We start from the raw sequence: 20,045 nt of genomic DNA on the forward strand, positions 1-20,045 counted from the left end.
CGTGCCTTCCCAAATCGCGTCTCGCGGAGTTGCGACTGCCACATCTTCGCCATTTTGCTACGCGTTCCTCTTCATCGTGAAATTGCTGTATTTCGATGTTCTGCAATGCTATCGCTTGGTAGTCACAGCACCGCTGACCAGCACAACTCCAGCCAACGTCCACCCAGGCCACCAAACGCACCAAAGCACGAGGCAGCTCCATACACCCTGCGCAGCCCAGCCTTTGGCAATCTCAAATAGTACCGCGCTGACATCCATCTTGACAAACCAGCTGAATGCATAGACAGCAGTCGCAGGTGAGAGTGCCAGCCATAGCAAGATTGAGGGAATGCTCAGCGCGATGGCGAGTGTGCGCTGTTTGCCATTGTCGGCGCTTGCTGATCGCAGAGGCAGTGGACGCACAAATCCAAGCGGACATGCCAACAGACCCACTGTTAGTGCCAATGAAAAACTGAGTGTAGCCCAAGTCGAGAAAGTTGCCCCGAGGAAGAGTAGCGAAAATGCCTGCATTGTCTGCAACTGTTGCGATGTCGCTCGGAGGTACCGAACCAGCAGGATCGAGATGTAGGCGGGAAGTATGTAGCTGCTCGTTGTGACAATACCAAACACATACGGCAAGTTCTGCAACGATGTCAGCTGGGGGCTTGCGCTCAATCGATTTCCTTGCACTTACTGCTTTACTCGTATGCGTGAGTAGATAAAGTGGCACCAGACTGATAAGATGGGCTGCCAAAACCATGACAGCAGGTAGGAACATCTTTCTCTCAACACTTTGCAGCTCTTCCTTTGCGACAACTGCGACTTTGTCACCTTCCTTGATTTTGACCATCTTTTCGCCCTTCGGCTTCTGGCCGCCTGCACTTTCCAGCTTGCCAGGCTTCTCCACAGGGCCTTTGCCACTCAAGATCCAGAGCGCAAGCGCATTGATTGTGAAGCTGCCAGCTACCAACATAGCTGCTGGTAGATAGCTCCCAATACTCACAAATCTGTGGGTGTTGAGCAGGATATAGAAGAAGAAACTCTGATGCAGGTGCTCCAGCAGGTTATTGATACTTCGGAAGATACTCTCCGTCACTCGCCCGAGACTCATCTCATCGTGCCAGCCATCTCCAACGGTCTTGAGTGTGATGGCGTCGACGTGGTATGGCATGAATGCGGAATGAGGTCCGGTAGCTACGCCTTGCGCTTGGGACAAAATGCCGGAGGCAATCGTGCGAAGTCGATCTGGGTACTTGTCTGAGTGCTTCGTGAAACCATGTAACGAACAGCCCATGCCCATGTGGCCTGACGCGATCTGGACTGCTGTGTTGATGAGGTCGAGGTTGGGCAGCGCGCCGTTAATGCCATCGTACAGCACATCCAACTTTTCGAAGCGCTTTCCCCAAGGCCCGACAGGATAGTCCAGCGCAATAGCGCCCTGAAGTGCACCGGCTTTGATGGGCAAGTCACTGACGTTCCGGCTCGATGTGGGGGTTGTGCCCGTGCTGTGGTATGCACTGACCCATGCTTCGGACCCATATGTGCTGTCTTCGGGTATGAGCAGAATGATGTCCTTGGACCAGATGCTCCATCGCTTAAAGTATCGTGCCAGAGTCAATGCCAGCGCGACGCCTGAATAGTTGAGCTCTCCCTCGAAGTTCTTCCAAGCTGCGATCAAGACCATGGCCTCCGTGGCATCTGCCCTCGGTCCTTGAAGCAACCCGTAGACGTTCCTGCCCTCGATCTTCTCGCCCGCGACCTCGAATGCATACTCCTGTGTCGCGCTCTTGAGCTTAATCTCCTTGATAATCTGTTCTATGCCTGCCAATCTCTCTTCTCTGCTCTTTTGACCAAGGTTGTAGACTTCCTGTCGATATGCGCGGAAGATGTTATGCTCGCTGCCACCGAAGTACGTGTGAACCTGCCCAGGTAGGATCGCATTCTCGGAAATGTACGTTTGCCGCGAGTAGTCGTTCAGCGGAAGAAGCAAGACCCATACTATGCCGACCAGGATGCATATGGCTGAAAGGTATGGGGGTAATTTGAGCAGAATCGGAGACCGCCGCAAGGTCAAAAGGCGCGCTGCTGTATGTATCTGTCAGTAAGATAAGCTGTAGCTTTATTTATCATGGATACCTACAGAGCGCCATATTGTGTTATCGCATTGGGATGCTGTAAGTGACGAGGAGACGTGTTCGTGACGCGCGAGATGAGTTTGATGCTGCTTATTCAAAATCGTACTCAAGATTTGACGTACTAGGGCTCAGCGATCCATCTCCTTCCCAGCAGTTGCTTGCTCTGGAACATTTCCATGTAGACATCGAGGAAGATGCCACGACATTTATGACTGGACGATACAAAATTGCACGAATGACACGTTGTAATGTCTCAAGAACACGATATTCAGAGCGTGACGGGCGGAGATGGCGCTGAGGCCCAATGCACCTGGAAGGAGGACTATGTGAATCGCCGAAGCTCAAGATCGGGACCCGAGACTAATCGCCCAGGTTCTGGTTATCAAAGCGCATCAGAGGAGTATCTAGAGTGCAGAAATGCATTATATGGGCAGGCTTCATAGTGCATTATTATCAGCACTCCTGCTAAAACCACAGCTGCACTCGTCGCCTCACAATCGGCCTTGGTAAGTGCCACGGATCAGCTTCGATGCAGTCTCAAGATTATGGCATGTTGGGTTTGGCAAAGAAATCCAAGAATCATATCGAGGTGACCAATGCGCATATTTCCGCTTGTCTCTCTGCTCCCTGCGATACAGCCGATCTTCCAACTCACACGGACTTATTTCTGCGGCCAGGCGAGAACACATCAGGCTGCTCCTCACAGGCTGGAATGTCTTCGGAGATGGCTCGAGAGGTCTCGACTCCACGTATGTCGCCATGGAGTGTTGCAGTACGAGTATCTGCTACTTCGCCATGCCGTCGTGATCGAGTCGGACTCCCAGTTAGACGCCCTGTCAACGCGCCCGTGCTGGCCAGTGCCATCCCAAAGTCCGATACTTCGCCATCCGCATAGGGAGTTGCCACCTCAAGTTGCGGAACCTCGTCGAGATCAATAACCACTGGCGAATTATCGGCAGCTGCAGAATACTTACGCTTCCTGGTCGTGCGGCTTGGACAACGCTCGCCAATTGCATGCTCATGGTACATGCACTGAACCAAAGCAGGCTTGAATCGAAGCTCGCCTTTCTCAAGATCATCGACCCTTTTCAGCGCAGCACTGGCGAGATCAGCCAAGAAGGACTTGGGCAAATGACCGATCGTCTCTGCCCAGCAAGCCTTCCGCACGTACATGTTGACCATAAGCAGCCTCAGTTTAGAGCCCGGCTCGGTAGTGTCGTACACTCTCGTAATGCACGCGACTCCTGGCATGACAGCTAGCATTGGGCGATCGAATCCGTTAAAAACCTCGATGATTCCGCTGACGGCTTTATCCATGGTGTGCTTGTCTGAAAGCATTTTGCCTACGCGGTAGAGCTCGATCAAGGTGACAGCAACTTCTTCTCTCAGTGCATTTTGTTCCTCAGTCGTTGCCTTATCCTGCCATAAAGGTATGCTTCCGAGTTGAATGAAATGCAGATAGAGCTCGCAGACCGGCCGTGTCACATTTGACAAGTCAACAAAGCGCTCGTTCCCCGACACCAGCAGGATCGATTCATCGAATTGGTCATAAGATCTCTCCGCGAGGATCTTGCCGTGTATGGTGTAGCGGGCAGCTTCTTCGCCGACGTATAGTGTGATGATGCTGTTCTCAAGCCTACGACGACGTCAATGGAGTACCAAGACTCGTGCAGGTCGTCACACATACTTTTGATCATCGTCGCAAGGCACGATGATACGATCACCAGCCGCCATGGTGTAACGTCGCACTGGTGCTCTGTGAGTCTTCTAGGAGGAAAGATGAAACAAGAAAACAAAGAAGTGCTAGATGCGGCTGCATAGAAGTGTCATGTGAAACGGAGTGAGCTAAAGTGAGCTGCAAGTCCTTAGAGCACTAATGCCCTCACGTTTCGAAGAAGAGGGCCCAAAGCATGAACCCTCGTTTGTGCATACCCAAGCTTGGTCAAAGCTGCTTGGGTCAAATTTCTACTATGTTTTGCGAGTTCGCCGCGAGAGCCTCCTCCTGGCCATCGTGTTCACCATCGTAGCTCATGCAAACGCACATGTTGCAGTCAACTACAGGCGCTTGATTGTGGACTCGTCGCGACGGTACTTGTTCGCAGGACGGTTCACGGCTTCTCTTGCGATTCTGCCTGGAAAGCCCAGGCATGCCAGCAGCTGATGCATATGCCCCTGTAGAACGATGCACGCAGCAAACATCGCAAGGTCCACGTGAAGTTTTGTGCTAAAGGGAAAGAAAGTGAGAGATCAGCCCTTACATTTCAGTAGATCATGTTATATACTACAGGAAAGGCAAGATACTTTTGGTAGTCATGTAGGGATGGCGAGAGAGCGAACCGCATTTGAGCTCGATAACTTGCAGAAAGCTCCAGCTCTGGCCACACCGCTGATGAGGCTCCTGTTGTCGTAGATGTCGAGACCAAGACTGCTTCTTCAGTGAGACTGCGCATTTGCTTATGTGCATCTCAAGAAGCCACTGAAGCTGCCAGTGAATCTTGCATGACCTTGATCTGCTTCTGCAGTCTCTCCACTGTTCAAGTTGGGCTCAGAGAATCTGCCCGAGAGTCCTTGTCTCCACTTGCTTCGCTTGCTTCGGCGTCCGAATCGTCCCGCTTGCGTTTGCGATTGTTGCATTTGGCGCCATTGCTGTGGTCGTGGTAGTCACAACAGCTCGCCGTCTCGTAGCTTGCCACTTCCTCGTCCTCGGACTTCGCCTTGAGTTGCTGTAGTGCAGCCTTGGAAAGGTCCAGCAAGAAATCCCGAGGGTCATCGTATTCCTCGTCGATCATGGCAGGATCTTCGCTCCACAAGTGAATGTCCACGAAAAGGTGCCGAATACCTGATCCTGGTTCAGTCGCCTTGTACACTTTTTGTATGATTGACGAAGCTGGCACGAAATCCGTTGCAGCATGAAACGCCAGCATAGCATCGATGGTAGCGTTCATAGTGCCTGAATCTTCTAACCTTCCAGCTGCAAGATAGAGGTCGACCATTTCCTCGAAGCCGTCGTTGACCGTCTTGTATGGTAGACGACCAGTGTAGATGTACTGCACATAGAGATCGAATGTCGCAATTTCGACATTTGCAAGTTTCAGTCTACTGAAGGCCGAGCCTACGTTGTGGAGAGCTTTTTTGAAGTATGCTGATCGCGCCATCAGCAGCTTCTTGTGTACGTGGAAGATCTCCTTGGTTGTCGCGCCCACCTCGATGGCGACGATGTCGCCTTCGATTCTAGCCAGTCGTCAGTGGAATGCGTGTGCAATGGCGCTTTTGCTAAGATCTTACCTGGTGTGTTCGTCTTCTGGCACCGTAACGTCTTCTCTGTCCGCCATCTTCGATTCTGTGTTAGACCTTGCTGGGTTAGTCAATCAAGGTTTGACTGTGTTCTTGTGGTGTTCATGGAAGGAAATCCCGCAAAGTTCAGAGCCACAATCATTCTGGAAGTGAGCCGCTTGAAGCTGTGCACGGAAATGAGTCGTGCGCGAAGCATGTGAACTTACGGCTTGAAGTGAATGCTGATTGGTTTCGCAAATGAGAGGACGCACCTTCCAACGACGGCGGGTATGTGTTCGTGCTCAGTTGCTGATGCCATGCAAACGCATACGCAAATGAACTGAAGTTAACGGATCGTGATCTCAATATTCATTGTTGCACCTTTTCTGAGCTTAGCCGTGGGCATCGCTGTTTCGCCGACGACACGCAAAATCTACCATCTAGCGTTCCGTCCTCTGCATGCTCTGACATATTCTTATATGCAGACGGGCCCTAGTCGGACAGCTACTCGTGCTCCCGCCTACGAGCTGTGTAAAGATGTCAGGTGGCCCATTCAATCATTCAACACCGTCACGAGAGCCGGATGGATAGCTTTTCGAAGCGGATGACTAAATCGATGCATCTCTCAAGCAAATGTTTCCGCCAAAGCGCGTCCAATTCGTGTTGGTCCTAACGACCCGACTGACGCTGTGGGTCATCGCCAAGAAATGATGAGATCTCACCAGCCATGGCATGGGCACCTAGCACTTCCCGCAATCGAGAGTCTTCGTCCTCTGCAACGCCAGTCTTGTCATCGCCATCGAGTTGCATATGTGTATCATCCGAACCGGTCTGCCACATTAGTTGAGGATCAACGGGCCCAATGTCTCCATAGTTGGCATGAGCGCCGTCGTGATAATCGCCTATTCCGCCCATGCGTGCAGTCGGAGCTGATTGCTGGAGGAGGTCTTGACCAAGCTGCTGGGAGAGTTGTTGATCGTCAGAGTGAGAACGGTTTAGGCTCTGCTCCGTTCGTCCCGATTGGGCTGACGGTGCTCCCGCAATAGCGTTCGCCATTGGTGAGTCGGGACTGGCAGTCACAACCTGGCGTGACGAGCTGGACGAAGACTTCGTGCTGCCAGGTACTGGACCTCGACGGCCCGTAGTCGGCGGCATGATTCCAGGATTCTTTGGTCCAGAGGACTCCTTGCATTCTGTGCAGTTACGGATGGCGGCGCTAACGGTCTCCTTGATGCGCACCCAGTGATACTTCTCGGCGATACCGGCTGTAGTCTTGTTGATGCCACCATGTGTTTGAGCATGCATCGCGCGTGCAATCTCGTACTGCTTGTGCGGATCAGAAACTACCTCCTTGCCTTTCAACATGAGTTTGTCGTCCTCGCCATTAGCGCCTGGTATCAACCTGTAGTGAGTCGCTGCAGATCGCAAACGAGATTTCTCAGCGCGATCGGAGCCTGCTGGATATGCACCTGACTTGAGGTAATAACGGATTTTGTCGAAGCGTTCTTCGCTCTGGTACTCTTCGTTCTCTCCTCCAAGCTCCCGGCCGAAGATGATTGCATCGATCATGGCATCTGGGTAGCTCTTGAGATTGCCGCATCCCTTGACTCGACCGATTCTCTTAAAGCCGAGAGCGTCCCATATGCGAAGAGATGCGACATTCGTCTCATATACCAGATTGAAGACAGAGTAAGTGTAGCCAAGCTTCGGAGCCCACTCAAGATAGACTTCACCCATGAGCCTACCGACACCACGATTACGAGCAGCGTCTGTCACCAAGAACCCGCCATTGCAGACGTGGCTGCTGCGGCCTGGATAGTTTGGCTTCACGTAGAAACTGCCGAGACAAAGCTTCGCCCAATCTACGCCTCGCTCTTCCATTTGTGTAATCTCCTCCGGCGAAGAGATGTCGCCCATCACCATGATTGCTCCGAAGTTCGCGAACCAGTATGGTGCAAAAGCAGATAGTGCCAGCCCATCCATCATCGGGTACGTGTCACCTTTTTCGATCTCGCGGTTCAGAAGCTCGCATAGATACGCAGTCAAATGTGGCGGCACTTGGCCGGGCGATGAAAATGGGACGATTGTGGCGATTGTGGTTCGATCACGAAGTGTGACCTGCTTCGGCGTGATCTCGTAGGGTAGCGGGCCATATGGCTCAGGGAATGGCGGCTGACCTGAGACTCTGTAGATCGCTGGAGAAGTCGGGTCGTCCAGCATCGCAGGCATCGTGGCGGCTATATGATGGCTCTGTACGCCTGGCGGGAGTGCAACGATATCTGCGTCGCGCCAGGTGGGCGTGTATCTATTCTGTCTCCCATGTCAGCGGCGCTGCAAGTGAATCACGCCTAGTGCATGATCAAGCAAAAGATAAGACAGTCATCCGGCCAGCGCGCGGCGGCGTGAGGCGGCGGACACGCCTGCCACTTTGTATAGCCACCACCGGGGCAGTTATGGAGATGGAAGTGATGAAAGCGGACGTACTTTGATGAGATGAGGTCTGTCTTCCCGTGCCCGGTGCTCGGAAAACTGGTATGATGGACGCGCAAGGTGTGATCATGTCTGCGTCGCATACGATGGCACGCTAAGGGTCTGAGTCTTGGCACTGCGCCTGGCAGTATCTGTTCTGTCCACTCACTGCCACAGACAGTAACATGTCAACGTCCTGATGATTAATCATTCGAGAGCCTAGCGTTTGCTAGAAATTGATTCTTCAAACTCTTGCCTACGCCAGTGCTGGGTAAGTAATTAAGAAAGGGAGATGAGCCGAAGCGGAACAGAAAGATTACTCTCCGTCTGTCCCCATCACGGGCATCGGAACATAGGAGAGCGATTGACAGAACATCTCAATTGCTATGGCCAAGATCACTCACAACCTCCTGAGAACCTAGCTTCGCTGCCCCGGACGCTGCCACTCTCAATGCCTTGGCGAAAGTCCACCTCACCCTATCCTCTTCCAATGCCAGCACCCCTTGGACAGTGGATCCTCCTGGAGAAGTCACACCATGCCGCACAGCTCTCGCCGACCATCCTTCTTGCACTAAAGACGCAGTTCCCATCATGGCATGAGAAACCATCTGCAATGCATCGTCCGGCTTCAACCCAGTCGCAATGGCTCCTTCCACCAATCCCTCCAAGATGACGGCGAAGAACGCTGGAGTCGAACCACATAATGCCGTGCAGGCATCCATAGTGCATGGCTCCGTGAGGAAGACTTTCCCCACGCATTCGAACAAGCGACTGACTCTCTGGAGAACATCTTCGCCTACGGACCCTCGCTCTATGACCGTGGTTGACTGCCGGACGAAACAGTTGATGTTAGGCATCACTCTGACGATGGAGTACCCTCCGCCGTCATCTTTTGACCTCGACTCTCGCTCCAGTTTCGAGCGGATCTGTTGCACTGTCACACCTGCCATAACGCTTACGATGATCTTACCACTCAGTGCCGCTCTCATGCCTGGTTGTCGGAGAAGCTGATCCAGCAAATGTGGTTGAACGGCCAGAACGACAATATCAGCTTCTACGACCCCCTTGACATTGTTGCAGATGTTGATGTCTATTCTTGACTGGTCTAGAAAGCCAGCTTCCGTTGCTTTGAGCTTGATAGCATTCGCGGCTGCCTGACGACTGCTACCATCAGCCACGAGGGAGCGACGGAGGGACTGTCTGTTAAGCGACTCTCGTACCGGACACAAGCTACGAAGCGTGATGGGATAATGGACTCATGGGACTCTGCAGACTTGCTCGTCGAGGACTGCGAGAGTAGACCAAGAAGGATCGAAGTTCCGAGGGCACCTACAGATGTCAGGACAATATTCCGGACTGCGCTTGAAAATAGGCAGGTGATTCCCACCGCATCCGAGGATTGCCAATGTGTTCATTGCAGTCGAAACGTGGTGTTCGACAGCCGAACCGCCTGAATTCATGGGAGCGGTTGCAGCTCTAGACGCATACGTTGTGAAGTCAAAAGTAAGTTTGCCAATCGACTTGGCTGCATGTGCTTGTGTATGTTGAAGGTCCAGGCACGGCACATTCTCGTATCATGTCAGCGTGACTACAGCATGTCTTACGGCAGGACTATGCACTTAGCGGACGGACCCCGGCCCAGTGGCTGCCCAGTTGTACAAGGGTTACTCCGTTCCGCGAATGGGCTCGTCTCTAGTTACCAGATCGTTGCAACCTGGAGAGGAGGAGTGGTTGATACACGCAGCAGCACGAAAATTGACGATACGTTGCGTGCTCGAAGCCCTCCATTGACATTACATCTCTTGACAGCTGGTCTTCACGGCCGCTGACTCGAAACCAGCCGACTACGCCTTCACCATAACACGAAGTCCTTCAAGATTTCCCTTCTCCTGGTAAGCCTCCAATATTTCTTGCCATTCAACAGGCCCACCTCCCCACGCAGCCAATCTCGCCATCCGAGCCTCCTCCTCCGGACTCGGTCTTTTAACACTATGCTTACCTTCCGAAGTGAAATAGCTCGGTGTGCACGTCGACAGAAGTGCAAAGAAATTGGCTCTCTTTGCGACCTCGTTGCCCCACTGCTTCTCCTCGTCTTCGGTCGACTCAACAACGACTTGGTCACCCGGTTTTGCATCCGCGTGGGCTTTGGCCAGAACGTGTGCTATATGCTGCGATGTAGCATCATATATTCCTGTCAAGTTGTAAGACGCCCCGCTTCCTGTTCCGTACCAACCAAACATGTTAGGAAAGTCGGACTTCGTGAGACCCCACAGAGGCGGATCTTGCATGCTGTTCCACTTGTCGTTCATGTCTAGGCCATTGACGCCGAGAATTGTCGCACCCAGACCGCTCGCAGGCGATGGAGCCTCAAACGTGGTTGGAGTGAATCCTGTTGCAAGCACTAGGGCGTCGACCTCGTATTCTTTGCCATCAAGCAAGATGCCGTTGGCAGTGAGGGAGTCGAGACCTTTTCCATTCGTACCAATGAGAGTCACGTTTGGCTTGTCGAAAGCTTCTAGGTATTCGTCGTTGAAGGTCGGTCGCTTGCACCAGCTGTTATACCATGGTTTCAACTTTTCCGCTGTGGTCCTGTCCTCGACGATGTCATCGATACGTTGACGTACGAGATCGGTGCGTTCCTGGTCCAGTTCGAAGTAACGATTTATGTGAGCGTTGATATCGTTCGTTTCGATAATGTTGCTTTTGGATCCTAACAGGCCTGCACCAGCTGGAGTATGCGTCCAGCCATCATTGACAAGGTCAGCGCCGTACTCTTTGCCACCATTGGACATGTAGGCGGCGAGGTTCATTCGTCGCTTTTTCTGCCAACCCTCTTGGGAGAGTTGCTCCATCATTGCCGTATCAGTCTCGCTTTGAGCACGTACTCCGCAATAAGAAGGCGTTCTCTGCACGACATAGAGGTGCTTAGCCCACTTAGCTAGCTCAGGAATGGCTTGAACAGCTGTCGCGCCTGTGCCTATCATAGCGACTGTCTTGTTCTTAAGATTGACCATGTCTGGGCGCTTCTGACTACCACCAGTGTAGTCGTAGTCCCAGCGCGCCGTATGAAATACGTGCTTGTTTGCTCGGAATTCCTGAAGCCCTGGAAGCTTGGGAAGCTTGGGAATGTGGAGCACACCACCTGCAAGAATCACGAATTGGGCGTGGACAGTGAACATCTCCTCATGTTCGTCGATCTTGCGTGTCATGTTCACAGTCCAGTGACCTCGAAGTGCGCTCCAAACATAGGAATCGACCCGGGTGCAGAATTGTGCTTGCAGGCCGTAATGCTTGGCAGCTCGCTCATTTTGTTCACGAATCTCAGCGCCATATGAGTATCTGTGCTTCGGAATATGCCCTGTCTCCTCGAGCAGTGGCAAATAGCAGTAACCTTCCACATCGCACATGAGTCCGGGATAACGGTTCCAGTACCTAAAACATTTGTCGTCAACACCCGCAAGGATAGAACCATCAATACGAGTCGATGTGGACGACATACCACGTGCCGCCAAAGCCGCCAGCATTATCGACACTCACAAGGTCCTTGTTGCTGAAGCCGGCGTCGATCAGACGAGCGGCCGACAGCAGACCATGATGACCACAGCCAGCGATGAGGATTTTGGTCTTGCTTCCATCCTTCAAAGGTGGGCTCTGGATCTGGGGATCTTTGTAGTCCACCCAAGGATCCTTGGCAAGACCTTCGACTTCTTTGCTCCTCACGTTAACGTATTGTGCAGTCCCGTCGGATCGAAGCCGCTTGGCGCGCTCTTGCTCATATCGCTGTTGTAGCGTTTGAGTGCCAGCCATCTCGGATGGAATTAATGTGTTGATTGCAACTTGGGATTTGATTCTCATCTTTGTGCTAAGGGAAGAAGCATTTTATATGCGAATCTCGCGATAGCAACTCGCCCACCAAGGGTCCGAGTTGTTGAATCGCGTCACACATTCGCGTGATCCTCCATACTGTGCCAGTGATTGACGGAACATTGATGTTTGGTTCTGCGTTTCTTGTACACGAGACAGATGGCAGCCAAATTTACTGCATCCATATGATGCATGAAGTGGGTACAGGGCCAACTGCTTCGGGGTTCGTACCGCACGATAACGTTATGTTTGGACGTGTACAGGGCTTGCAACGACGTAGCTCAGGAGGTAATCCTAGAGCACAATAGATGCCGTGCATTTCGGATGCTGTTGAAGGGGGGGAAACAAATGGATAAATGATGTGAACAGTCTGAAACCCCGCATAGAGAGAATGTACAGCCAGCCAGTCCTTGGTAATGACCAAAGTCACAATGCCCTTGAGCCAACAAGCGAAGATGGGTTCCAGTTTGACTGCTTCTGTGTGGATCTGTACGAAGTCGTCAGGTCGGCCAGGCCAGTTTCGCACCCGGCTTGAGTCGTCATCTGGCAATGACCGGACCGACCCGAATTTCATAAAGAACTGCGTATGATCATGCTGAGTTGTGCCAGCCGGAGAGATTGCTGGACAGTATCTTGGAGTCATGAGGGAAGCCGGTCCAGAAAGCGGTGAATACTAATCATTCAGTCGTTGCGAAACTGGGCAGTGCCCACTTCATAAACGCATCCAGTGGGTCGTGGCCCAAAAGCAGCTTGATCCACTGATCCATCTCATAAGCCATTGCAATCAATACATGACAGTCTCTCGCAGGCATTCGCAGAATGCTACGCACGATACTGTGAGCATCTATCCGGCTTCTGACGTGGTTGTTGAGCTCATGATTTTTGTGCACAGCCTATTGGTCCATATGCACGCTCTCAGCAGTCGTCAAGGCTGCACGCTGTTCTCGGAGTCTCTCTTGTTCAGGTCTAGACATGAGGCGATGGAAGTCATTGATTGAATGTGGCTTAGGTGAAGGACGGAAGTGCAAGAATCTATCGCATTTGTCGATGCCAAGACTGGTCGGTGGACAGATGTACATTCATAGTCTCAGCAGTGCACAGACCAGCTGGGCGCGCTATTCCCTATTCGGCGGCTTCGCCCAGGCGGTCTGAGGGCGGCTTGCAGTCGCTTGTATAATACAGATCAGCTTCAAAATTTAACGTCGTGCTTTCGATAATTGAAGGCGTAGGAAAGGGTCTAAGTAGTATCTAAATTATAATTTATTAGTTAGAATATTATAAAGTTATTAAATTATAGTTATATTACTTCTAAAGAGATATATAGGCTATAGTTATAGTAGCTATATTATTAATTAAAACGAAAAACATGAACGCGCCCCAGCAGGCGACGACGACGACGGCGGGAGGCCTCGAGGCCTCCCAACACGCGACAACACCCCCCGACCGACACCGCGACGTCGCGAGCAGAGGAGGGAGCCCGGGAGAAGGAGGTTGCGTCTCCAACTCCCAGGCGACCCAAACCCGCCCGCAACCACCTCCCTCTGGCCCGCAAGGCCAGAAAACCACTGCTAACACCGATACTCTGAAACTGACCATCCAAAAGAACCTAAAGACACTCACCGAACAGATCCAGAGCCACCTCGACTCCCAGTCGACCCTTTCCCCCTCCCCGACCCTTCTCCTCCTCCAGCAGGCCCAACAGGCCCTCCTCCACCACGCCCTCCGCCAGGAAGAGTCCCAGACTCTTCAAGCGATCCAGAAAACCCTCCAGAGCCGCCCAACACCCACCACTGCCACCCCAAAAACATGGGCCCAAACAGCCCAAATTGGACACACAATGCCAAGGCCCCAGCCTCAGGCATCTATGACCATCTCAGTGAAGATGGGAAACCAAGAAGAAAGGGAGACAGCAAAGAAGATGAGCCACGAAGAGCTCAGAAGGAAACTCGGAGTGCAGCAATTTAAGGCTGTGCAAAAACTCCCAAGTGGAGACCTCAAAGTCATCCTCCACAGAGAAGGAGAGAAAAGCAGGCTGGAAAAGGACCAATCATGGCTCAAGGCTGCATACCCAGGAGCCCAGGTGGAAGTGCCAAGCACTCAGGTGATTGTACACAGCATCAGGACCTCCTGGAAACCAGAGGATGCGAATAGCTGGGTCCAGCTGGACCAGGACAACCTTACCTGGTTCCCAGAAGGACTCAAGATCAGTAAAGCCTTCTGGCTTAAGAACCAGAGGGCAAGGGAAGAAACCAACTTCTCCTCAGTAGTAATGGCAGTGCAGGACAGGCAGACTGCAAGAGAAATGTGCAAGAGGGGCATTACTATTGGTTCAATGTGGTGTGTGGTGGAACCATACCACCCACAGCAGAGGATAGTGCAATGCCTAAAGTGCAACAGCTTTGGACACATTACTACCCATTGCAGGGCCACAGAGGATACATGTGGGAAGTGTGCAGGGAAGCATAGGACAGACCAGTGCAAGGAAAAGAAGGTCAAATGCTGCAACTGCAGAGGAGACCACAAGGCATACTCCCTCCAATGCAGCTACAAAGCAGCTGCAAAGGCCAAAGCAAGAGCATTCTCAGAGTGGTTCAAAAAACAATGGGAGGCAGCCTCAGACCCAACACAAGACAAGGCCGTAGAACCCTCAATCCTCAAGAGGAAAGCCTCACCAGCTGAGCCCCTACAGAGGGATGTCAGGTACAAGGGCAGGCCCCTGGGCACCACGGCAACAGCAATGGCAGGCAGGAAGCAGGCAAGCAAGCTCCACTTTCCCCCTACACAGGAGAAAGAGGACACCCAAGGGGAAACAAGCACCCCCCAAGAAGACATGGACATTGACCCAATTGAGCTCCTCTCCCAGGTGTCCCATGAATAACCAAACCCTGACAATCTACCAACACAATGTCAACAGGTCAAACACTACCCAGACTCTGCTCCTTAACAGCCAAGCAGCAGAAGAGGCAACAGTAATAGCACTGCAGGAACCATGGCTAAACACTATAAATGGCAAGACCAAGACGAAGAAAGGATACTTTGCAGTCCTCCCACCCCAACAGAATCCAAGGGTTGCACTACTGGTATCAGACAAGATCAGGACGGACAGCTGGACACCACTCTTCCACAACACAGGTGACTTGGTAACCATTCAAATCCAAACACCCGCAGGAACTGTCTCTATCCACAATTGCTACAACCCCTCAGGGCCAACAAGCCACAGGCAAGAAGGGACTATCCCTGCACTCCAAGAAGCCCTCTCAAAAGCCCCAAAAGACACAACTACTAGCCATGTAGTAGTAGGAGACTTCAACCTCCACCACCCAAAATGGGGGGGAAACACAACCCAGACCCAGCACTATATGGCAGACAAACTCATTGCAACAGCTGCAGAGGCCCACCTGCAGCTGGCCCTAGAACCAGGGACAATTACATGGGAAAGACATATGGCCAGCTGCCAAACACTGGACCTGGTCTTTGTCAGCCTCTCCCTCCAGAACCTGATCCAGGAATGCAAAGCCCTCCCAGAGGAAACACACAGCTCTGACCACATCCCCCTCAGGACAACCCTCTGCATCAACCTCCAAGGGCCAACAGGAAGAGGCCAGAGAAAGCAGTGGAGAGCCGCCAACTGGGCCAGAGTCAAGGACCTTATAGCCCAGGACATTGACCAACTCAGTCAACTCCCACTTGACACAAGAGAACACCTGGACACCCTAGCCTGCAGAATACAATCCTCCATCCAGAGAACTATAGAGGAGACAGTTCCAACAGCCAGACCATCAGGCTATGCAAAGATGGCGTGGACCCAGGAGTGCAAGGATGCTACAAAGCTAGCAAGGAGAAGGAGAAGAGAATGGAGGAACAGCAAGACAGAATGGAGCCACAAACAATACCTTGAGGCATCACATGCCAGGAGCAAGGTTGTGAGGAGAGAGCAAAACCTAGCGTGGAGAAGACTAATGAAAGAGGTTACAGAGGACCCTAAGAAGATCTGGAAAATGGCCAAATGGGCAAGAGAGGGAGCAAACCAAGGGCACCAACTGCCACACTTCCCAAGCCTAGCTAACACAGAGCATAATGGAGACACCAACGAGGGGAAAGCAGCAATCCTGGCTAAACACTTCTTCCCAAACCCAAGAGATGCAGACCTGAGTGACATCCAACACACCCAGCTGCCGCCCCAGTTCCAGATGGAAACTGAGGTAAACTCAGAGGAGGTGAAAGGGATCCTCAAGAAACTGCCTAGCAACAAAGCCCCAGGGCCTGACCAGATACCAAACCTACTGCTCAAGGAATGCAGAGACCAACTTGCCCCAATTCTGGCCAAGCTCTTCACTGCATGCCTGAGGATAGCATACCACCCTAAGCCATTCAAGCACTCCACTACAGTGGTGCTCAGGAAGCCACAGAAGCCAGACTACACGAAGCCAGGAGCATACAGACCAATTGCCCTGCTCAACACAATTGCAAAGGTCCTAGAAGCTATAGTTGCCAAGAGGATGTCCAAAGAGACTGAAGACAGAAAGCTCCTCCCAGAAGAACAGATGGGTGCTAGGCCTGGCAGGTCTACCACCTCAGCATTGGACCTTATTACTGAACAAGTAAGAACCATTTGGAAGACTAGGCCTGGAGCAGTTGCATCAATGCTCTGCCTTGACATCTCAGGTGCATTTGACAAGGTCTCCCACCAGAGGCTGCTCCACAACATCAGAATGAAGGGTTTCCCAGACCACATAGTTAGCTTTGTCCAATCCTTCCTTCAAGACAGGACCACCTGCCTCAGGTTGGGAGAGTTTATGGACCAACCAAGGCCTCAGAACACAGGGATTCCCCAAGGCTCCACCCTGTCCCCAATTCTCTTCCTCTTCTTTGCATCAACCCTGCTCCCAACACTACACGAAGGGAACACCTCAGCAATGGGTTTTGTGGATGACTCCAACATCCTGACATACAGCATATCAACAGAGGAGAACTGCAGGCAACTGGAGAAAGCCCACCAGAAATGTGAAGAATGGGCAAGGAGACATGGGGCAGAGTTTGCACCACAGAAGTACCAGCTCATCCACTTCACCAGGAGCAGGAAACACAACCTCAAGGCTACAGTCCAAATCCAGGGATTTAATGGGGAACCACTGCCTTCACTCAGGCTCCTTGGGGTATGGGTGGACACCAAGCTCAAATGGGGCCCACACATCAAACAGGCAGCAACAAAGGGAGCCCACCAGATGCAATCACTCCAGAGGCTGTGCAAGTCTACATGGGGAGCATCATTCCAAAGAGCAAGACACCTGTATACAGCAGTGGTAAGGCCAGCAATCACCTTTGGCTGCCAAGTCTGGTCCAGCCCAGAGGGCACACAAGGCTACTGCAGGAACCTCACCAAGCCTATTGAGAAGGTCCAGAGGGAGGCCTTGAGGAACATTACTGGAGCATACAAGTCAGTTGCAACAGCTGTCCTAGAGAGAGAAGCAAACATTGCTCCTCTCCACTTGTACACCCAAGACCTAGCCAGACAAGCATCCAAAAAGCAAGAAACACAACCTGCATACCAATACATCAAAGACAGGTGCAGGGAGATCCAGAGGCAAGCACAAGCAGGAAGGAGAACAAGGAACCCTGCAACACCAACCCAAACCAGACAGGAGGAAATCCTCCAGCTGGTCCAAGGCCAAGAGACAACAATGCAGACACACCCAGGCTGCAAGGCATGGTGGGCAAAACACCAGTGGGACAGGAAGTGGGAGAAGGACAAGGAAGAAAGAAGGGCTAGGGCAGGAGGAGAACAGCCACCTGCATGGAGAACCACCACCTCCTCTGCCATAGGACCAAGCCTGCACAAAGGACTTACCAGACCAGAGAGCACAATGGTCACACTCCTCAGAACAGGGCACATTGGGATGAGGCAATACCTCGCGAAGAGGAGAGTCCCAGGATTCACACCAGACTGCGAATGTGGGCAGGGGCATGAGACACCAAAACATGTATGCATATTCTGCCCCAGGTGGAGGGAGAGAAGACACCTTTTGTTCCAAGAAGGAGGATCTACAAACTGGAAGGACCTAGCAAACACAAAAAGAGGACTGCATGCTACGGCCAAATGGCTAATCCAAGAAGGTATCCTAGAGCAGTTCTCACTTGCCAGAACAGAGGTATAGGAGGGAAGGGGAAGAGAGAAGGGAAAGGATAGGACCTGGTGAGAGGAGGACTCGCTAGAAACCTAGTATTGTCCGAAGGAAAACAGGAACGAAGGAAGCGGCTACGCAGACTGCAAAGTAAAAGAGAACGCGAGGGTTTTTCGAAGGCTTTTCCCTCGACCGAACTATATAGAGCGTGCTGCTTACTCTAGTTAAAAGAGGTAGACCGGCGTATAAGAATTATCTATCTATATATCTATAAAGTATATAGGATCATCTAAGTAAAAAAAGACCATGACCGCGCCCCAGCAGGCGACGACGACGACGGCGGGAGGCCTCGAGGCCTCCCAACACGCGACAACACCCCCCGACCGATACCGCGACGCCGCGAGCGGAGGAGGGAGCCCGGGAGGAGGAGGTTGCGTCTCCAACTCCCAGGCGGCCCAAACCCGCCAGCAACCACCTATCTCTGGCCCACCAGGCCAGAGACAAACCACTAACGCTACACAGACACAGACCATAATCAGAAAGAACCTGAAAACACTTACTGAACAGATCCAGAGCCACCTCGACACCCAGTCGACCCTTTCTCCCTCCCCAACTCTCCTCCTCCTCCAACAGGCCCAACAGGCCCTCCTCCACCACGCCCTCCGCCAGGAAGAGTCCCAGACTCTTCAAGCGATCCAGGAAACCCTCCAGAGCCGCCCAACACCCACTGCTACTACCCCCAAAACATGGGCCCAGACAGCCCAAATTGGACACACAATGCCAAGGCCTCAGCCTCAGGCATCCATGACCATCTCAGTGAAGATGGGAAACCAGGAAGAAAGAGAAGCAGCAAGGAAGATGAGCCATGACGAGCTCAGAAGGAAACTTGGAGTCCAGCAATTTAAGGCTGTGCAAAAACTCCCAAGTGGAGACCTTAAAGTTATCCTCCACAGAGAAGGAGAGAAAAGCCGGTTGGAAAAGGACCAATCATGGCTTAGGGCTGCATACCCAGGAGCCCAAGTAGAATCACCGGTCACACAGGTGATTGTACACAGCATCAGGACTTCCTGGAAGCCTGAGGATGCAAACAGCTGGGTACAACTGGACCAGGACAATCTGACCTGGTTCCCAGATGGGCTCAAGATCAAGAAAGCCTTCTGGCTCAAGAACCAGAGGGCAAGGGAAGAGACTAACTTCTCATCAGTCGTGATGGCAGTGCAGGACAAGCAGACTGCAAGAGAAATGTGCAAGAGGGGCATAACTATTGGATCCATGTGGTGTGTAGTGGAACCATACCACCCACAGCAGAGGATAGTACAATGTCTCAAGTGCAACAACTTTGGGCACATTACTACCCACTGCAGGGCCACAGAAGACACTTGTGGGAAATGTGCAGGCAAACATAGGACAGACTACTGCAAGGAGAAGAAGGTCAAGTGCTGCAACTGCAGAGGAGACCATAAGGCATACTCCCTCCAATGCAGCTACAAAGCAGCTGCAAAGGCTAAAGCAAGGGCATTCTCAGAGTGGTTCAAAAAGCAATGGGAAGCAACCCCAGCCTCGACACAAGAAGGCAATGTTACAGAATCCCTAATCCTTAAGAGGAAGGCCCCACCAACTGAGCCTGCACAAAGAGATGTCAGGTACAAAGGCAGGCCCTCGGGCACCACAGCAACAGCAATGGCAGGCAGGAAGCAGACAAGCAAGCTCCACTTTCCCCCTACACAGGAGAAAGAGGACACCCAAGGGGAAACAAGCACCCCCCAGGAAGACATGGACATCGACCCAATTGAGCTCCTCTCCCAAGTATCCCATGAGTAACCAAACTATGACAATCTACCAACACAATGTCAACAGGTCAAGCACCACCCAAACCCTACTGCTAGACAGCCAAGCAGCAAGAGAAGCTACAGTTATTGCACTACAAGAGCCATGGCTCAACATAACAAATGGCAAGACTAAGGCCAAGAAGGGATACCACACAGTCCTCCCACCCCAGCAAAACCCAAGGGTTGCAATGCTGGTGTCGGACAAGATCGGAACTTCTAACTGGAAGCCACTATTCCATAATACAGGAGACCTGGTTACCATCCAACTCCAGACACCTACAGGACCCATCTCTATCCACAACTGCTACAATCCATCAGGACCAACAAGCCACAGGCAAGATGGGACTTTACCTGCACTCCAAGAGGCACTTACG

General features: G+C 52.1%; 6 protein-coding genes across 6 annotated transcripts; all 6 read right to left on the reverse strand.

Annotated features, from left to right (window-relative positions):
• Positions 1-108: 108 nt before the first annotated feature.
• On the reverse strand, positions 109-2,129 carry CKM354_001073100 (GPI-anchor transamidase subunit GAA1; the record flags this gene model as incomplete). The annotated part of the gene is made up of 3 exons (XM_044806198.1): positions 109-621; positions 674-2,064; positions 2,120-2,129. 3 exons carry the CDS (start codon positions 2,127-2,129, stop codon positions 109-111), a joined length of 1,914 nt encoding a protein of 637 aa, XP_044662133.1.
• Positions 2,130-2,765: 636 nt separating this feature from the next.
• On the reverse strand, positions 2,766-3,848 carry CKM354_001073200 (uncharacterized protein; the record flags this gene model as incomplete). The annotated part of the gene is made up of 2 exons (XM_044806199.1): positions 2,766-3,750; positions 3,802-3,848. 2 exons carry the CDS (start codon positions 3,846-3,848, stop codon positions 2,766-2,768), a joined length of 1,032 nt encoding a protein of 343 aa, XP_044662134.1.
• Positions 3,849-4,648: 800 nt separating this feature from the next.
• Positions 4,649-5,446, reverse strand: CKM354_001073300 (uncharacterized protein; the record flags this gene model as incomplete). Its single annotated transcript, XM_044806200.1, has 2 exons — positions 4,649-5,345; positions 5,400-5,446. 2 exons carry the CDS (start codon positions 5,444-5,446, stop codon positions 4,649-4,651), a joined length of 744 nt encoding a protein of 247 aa, XP_044662135.1.
• A 610-nt stretch (positions 5,447-6,056) lies between these two features.
• CKM354_001073400 (uncharacterized protein) lies at positions 6,057-7,616 on the reverse strand (the record flags this gene model as incomplete). The annotated part of the gene is made up of 1 exon (XM_044806201.1): positions 6,057-7,616. The coding sequence occupies one exon, from the start codon at positions 7,614-7,616 to the stop codon at positions 6,057-6,059; it is 1,560 nt and encodes a 519-aa protein (XP_044662136.1).
• Positions 7,617-8,233: 617 nt separating this feature from the next.
• On the reverse strand, positions 8,234-9,316 carry CKM354_001073500 (uncharacterized protein; the record flags this gene model as incomplete). The annotated part of the gene is made up of 3 exons (XM_044806202.1): positions 8,234-9,017; positions 9,077-9,185; positions 9,244-9,316. 3 exons carry the CDS (start codon positions 9,314-9,316, stop codon positions 8,234-8,236), a joined length of 966 nt encoding a protein of 321 aa, XP_044662137.1.
• A 384-nt stretch (positions 9,317-9,700) lies between these two features.
• On the reverse strand, positions 9,701-11,663 carry CKM354_001073600 (uncharacterized protein; the record flags this gene model as incomplete). Its single annotated transcript, XM_044806203.1, has 2 exons — positions 9,701-11,288; positions 11,356-11,663. 2 exons carry the CDS (start codon positions 11,661-11,663, stop codon positions 9,701-9,703), a joined length of 1,896 nt encoding a protein of 631 aa, XP_044662138.1.
• Between the last annotated feature and the right edge of the window lie 8,382 nt (positions 11,664-20,045).

This window comes from Cercospora kikuchii (assembly GCF_019650295.1).
Source record: "Cercospora kikuchii DNA, contig_00007, whole genome shotgun sequence".
Classification (NCBI taxonomy): Eukaryota; Fungi; Ascomycota; class Dothideomycetes; order Mycosphaerellales; family Mycosphaerellaceae; genus Cercospora; species Cercospora kikuchii.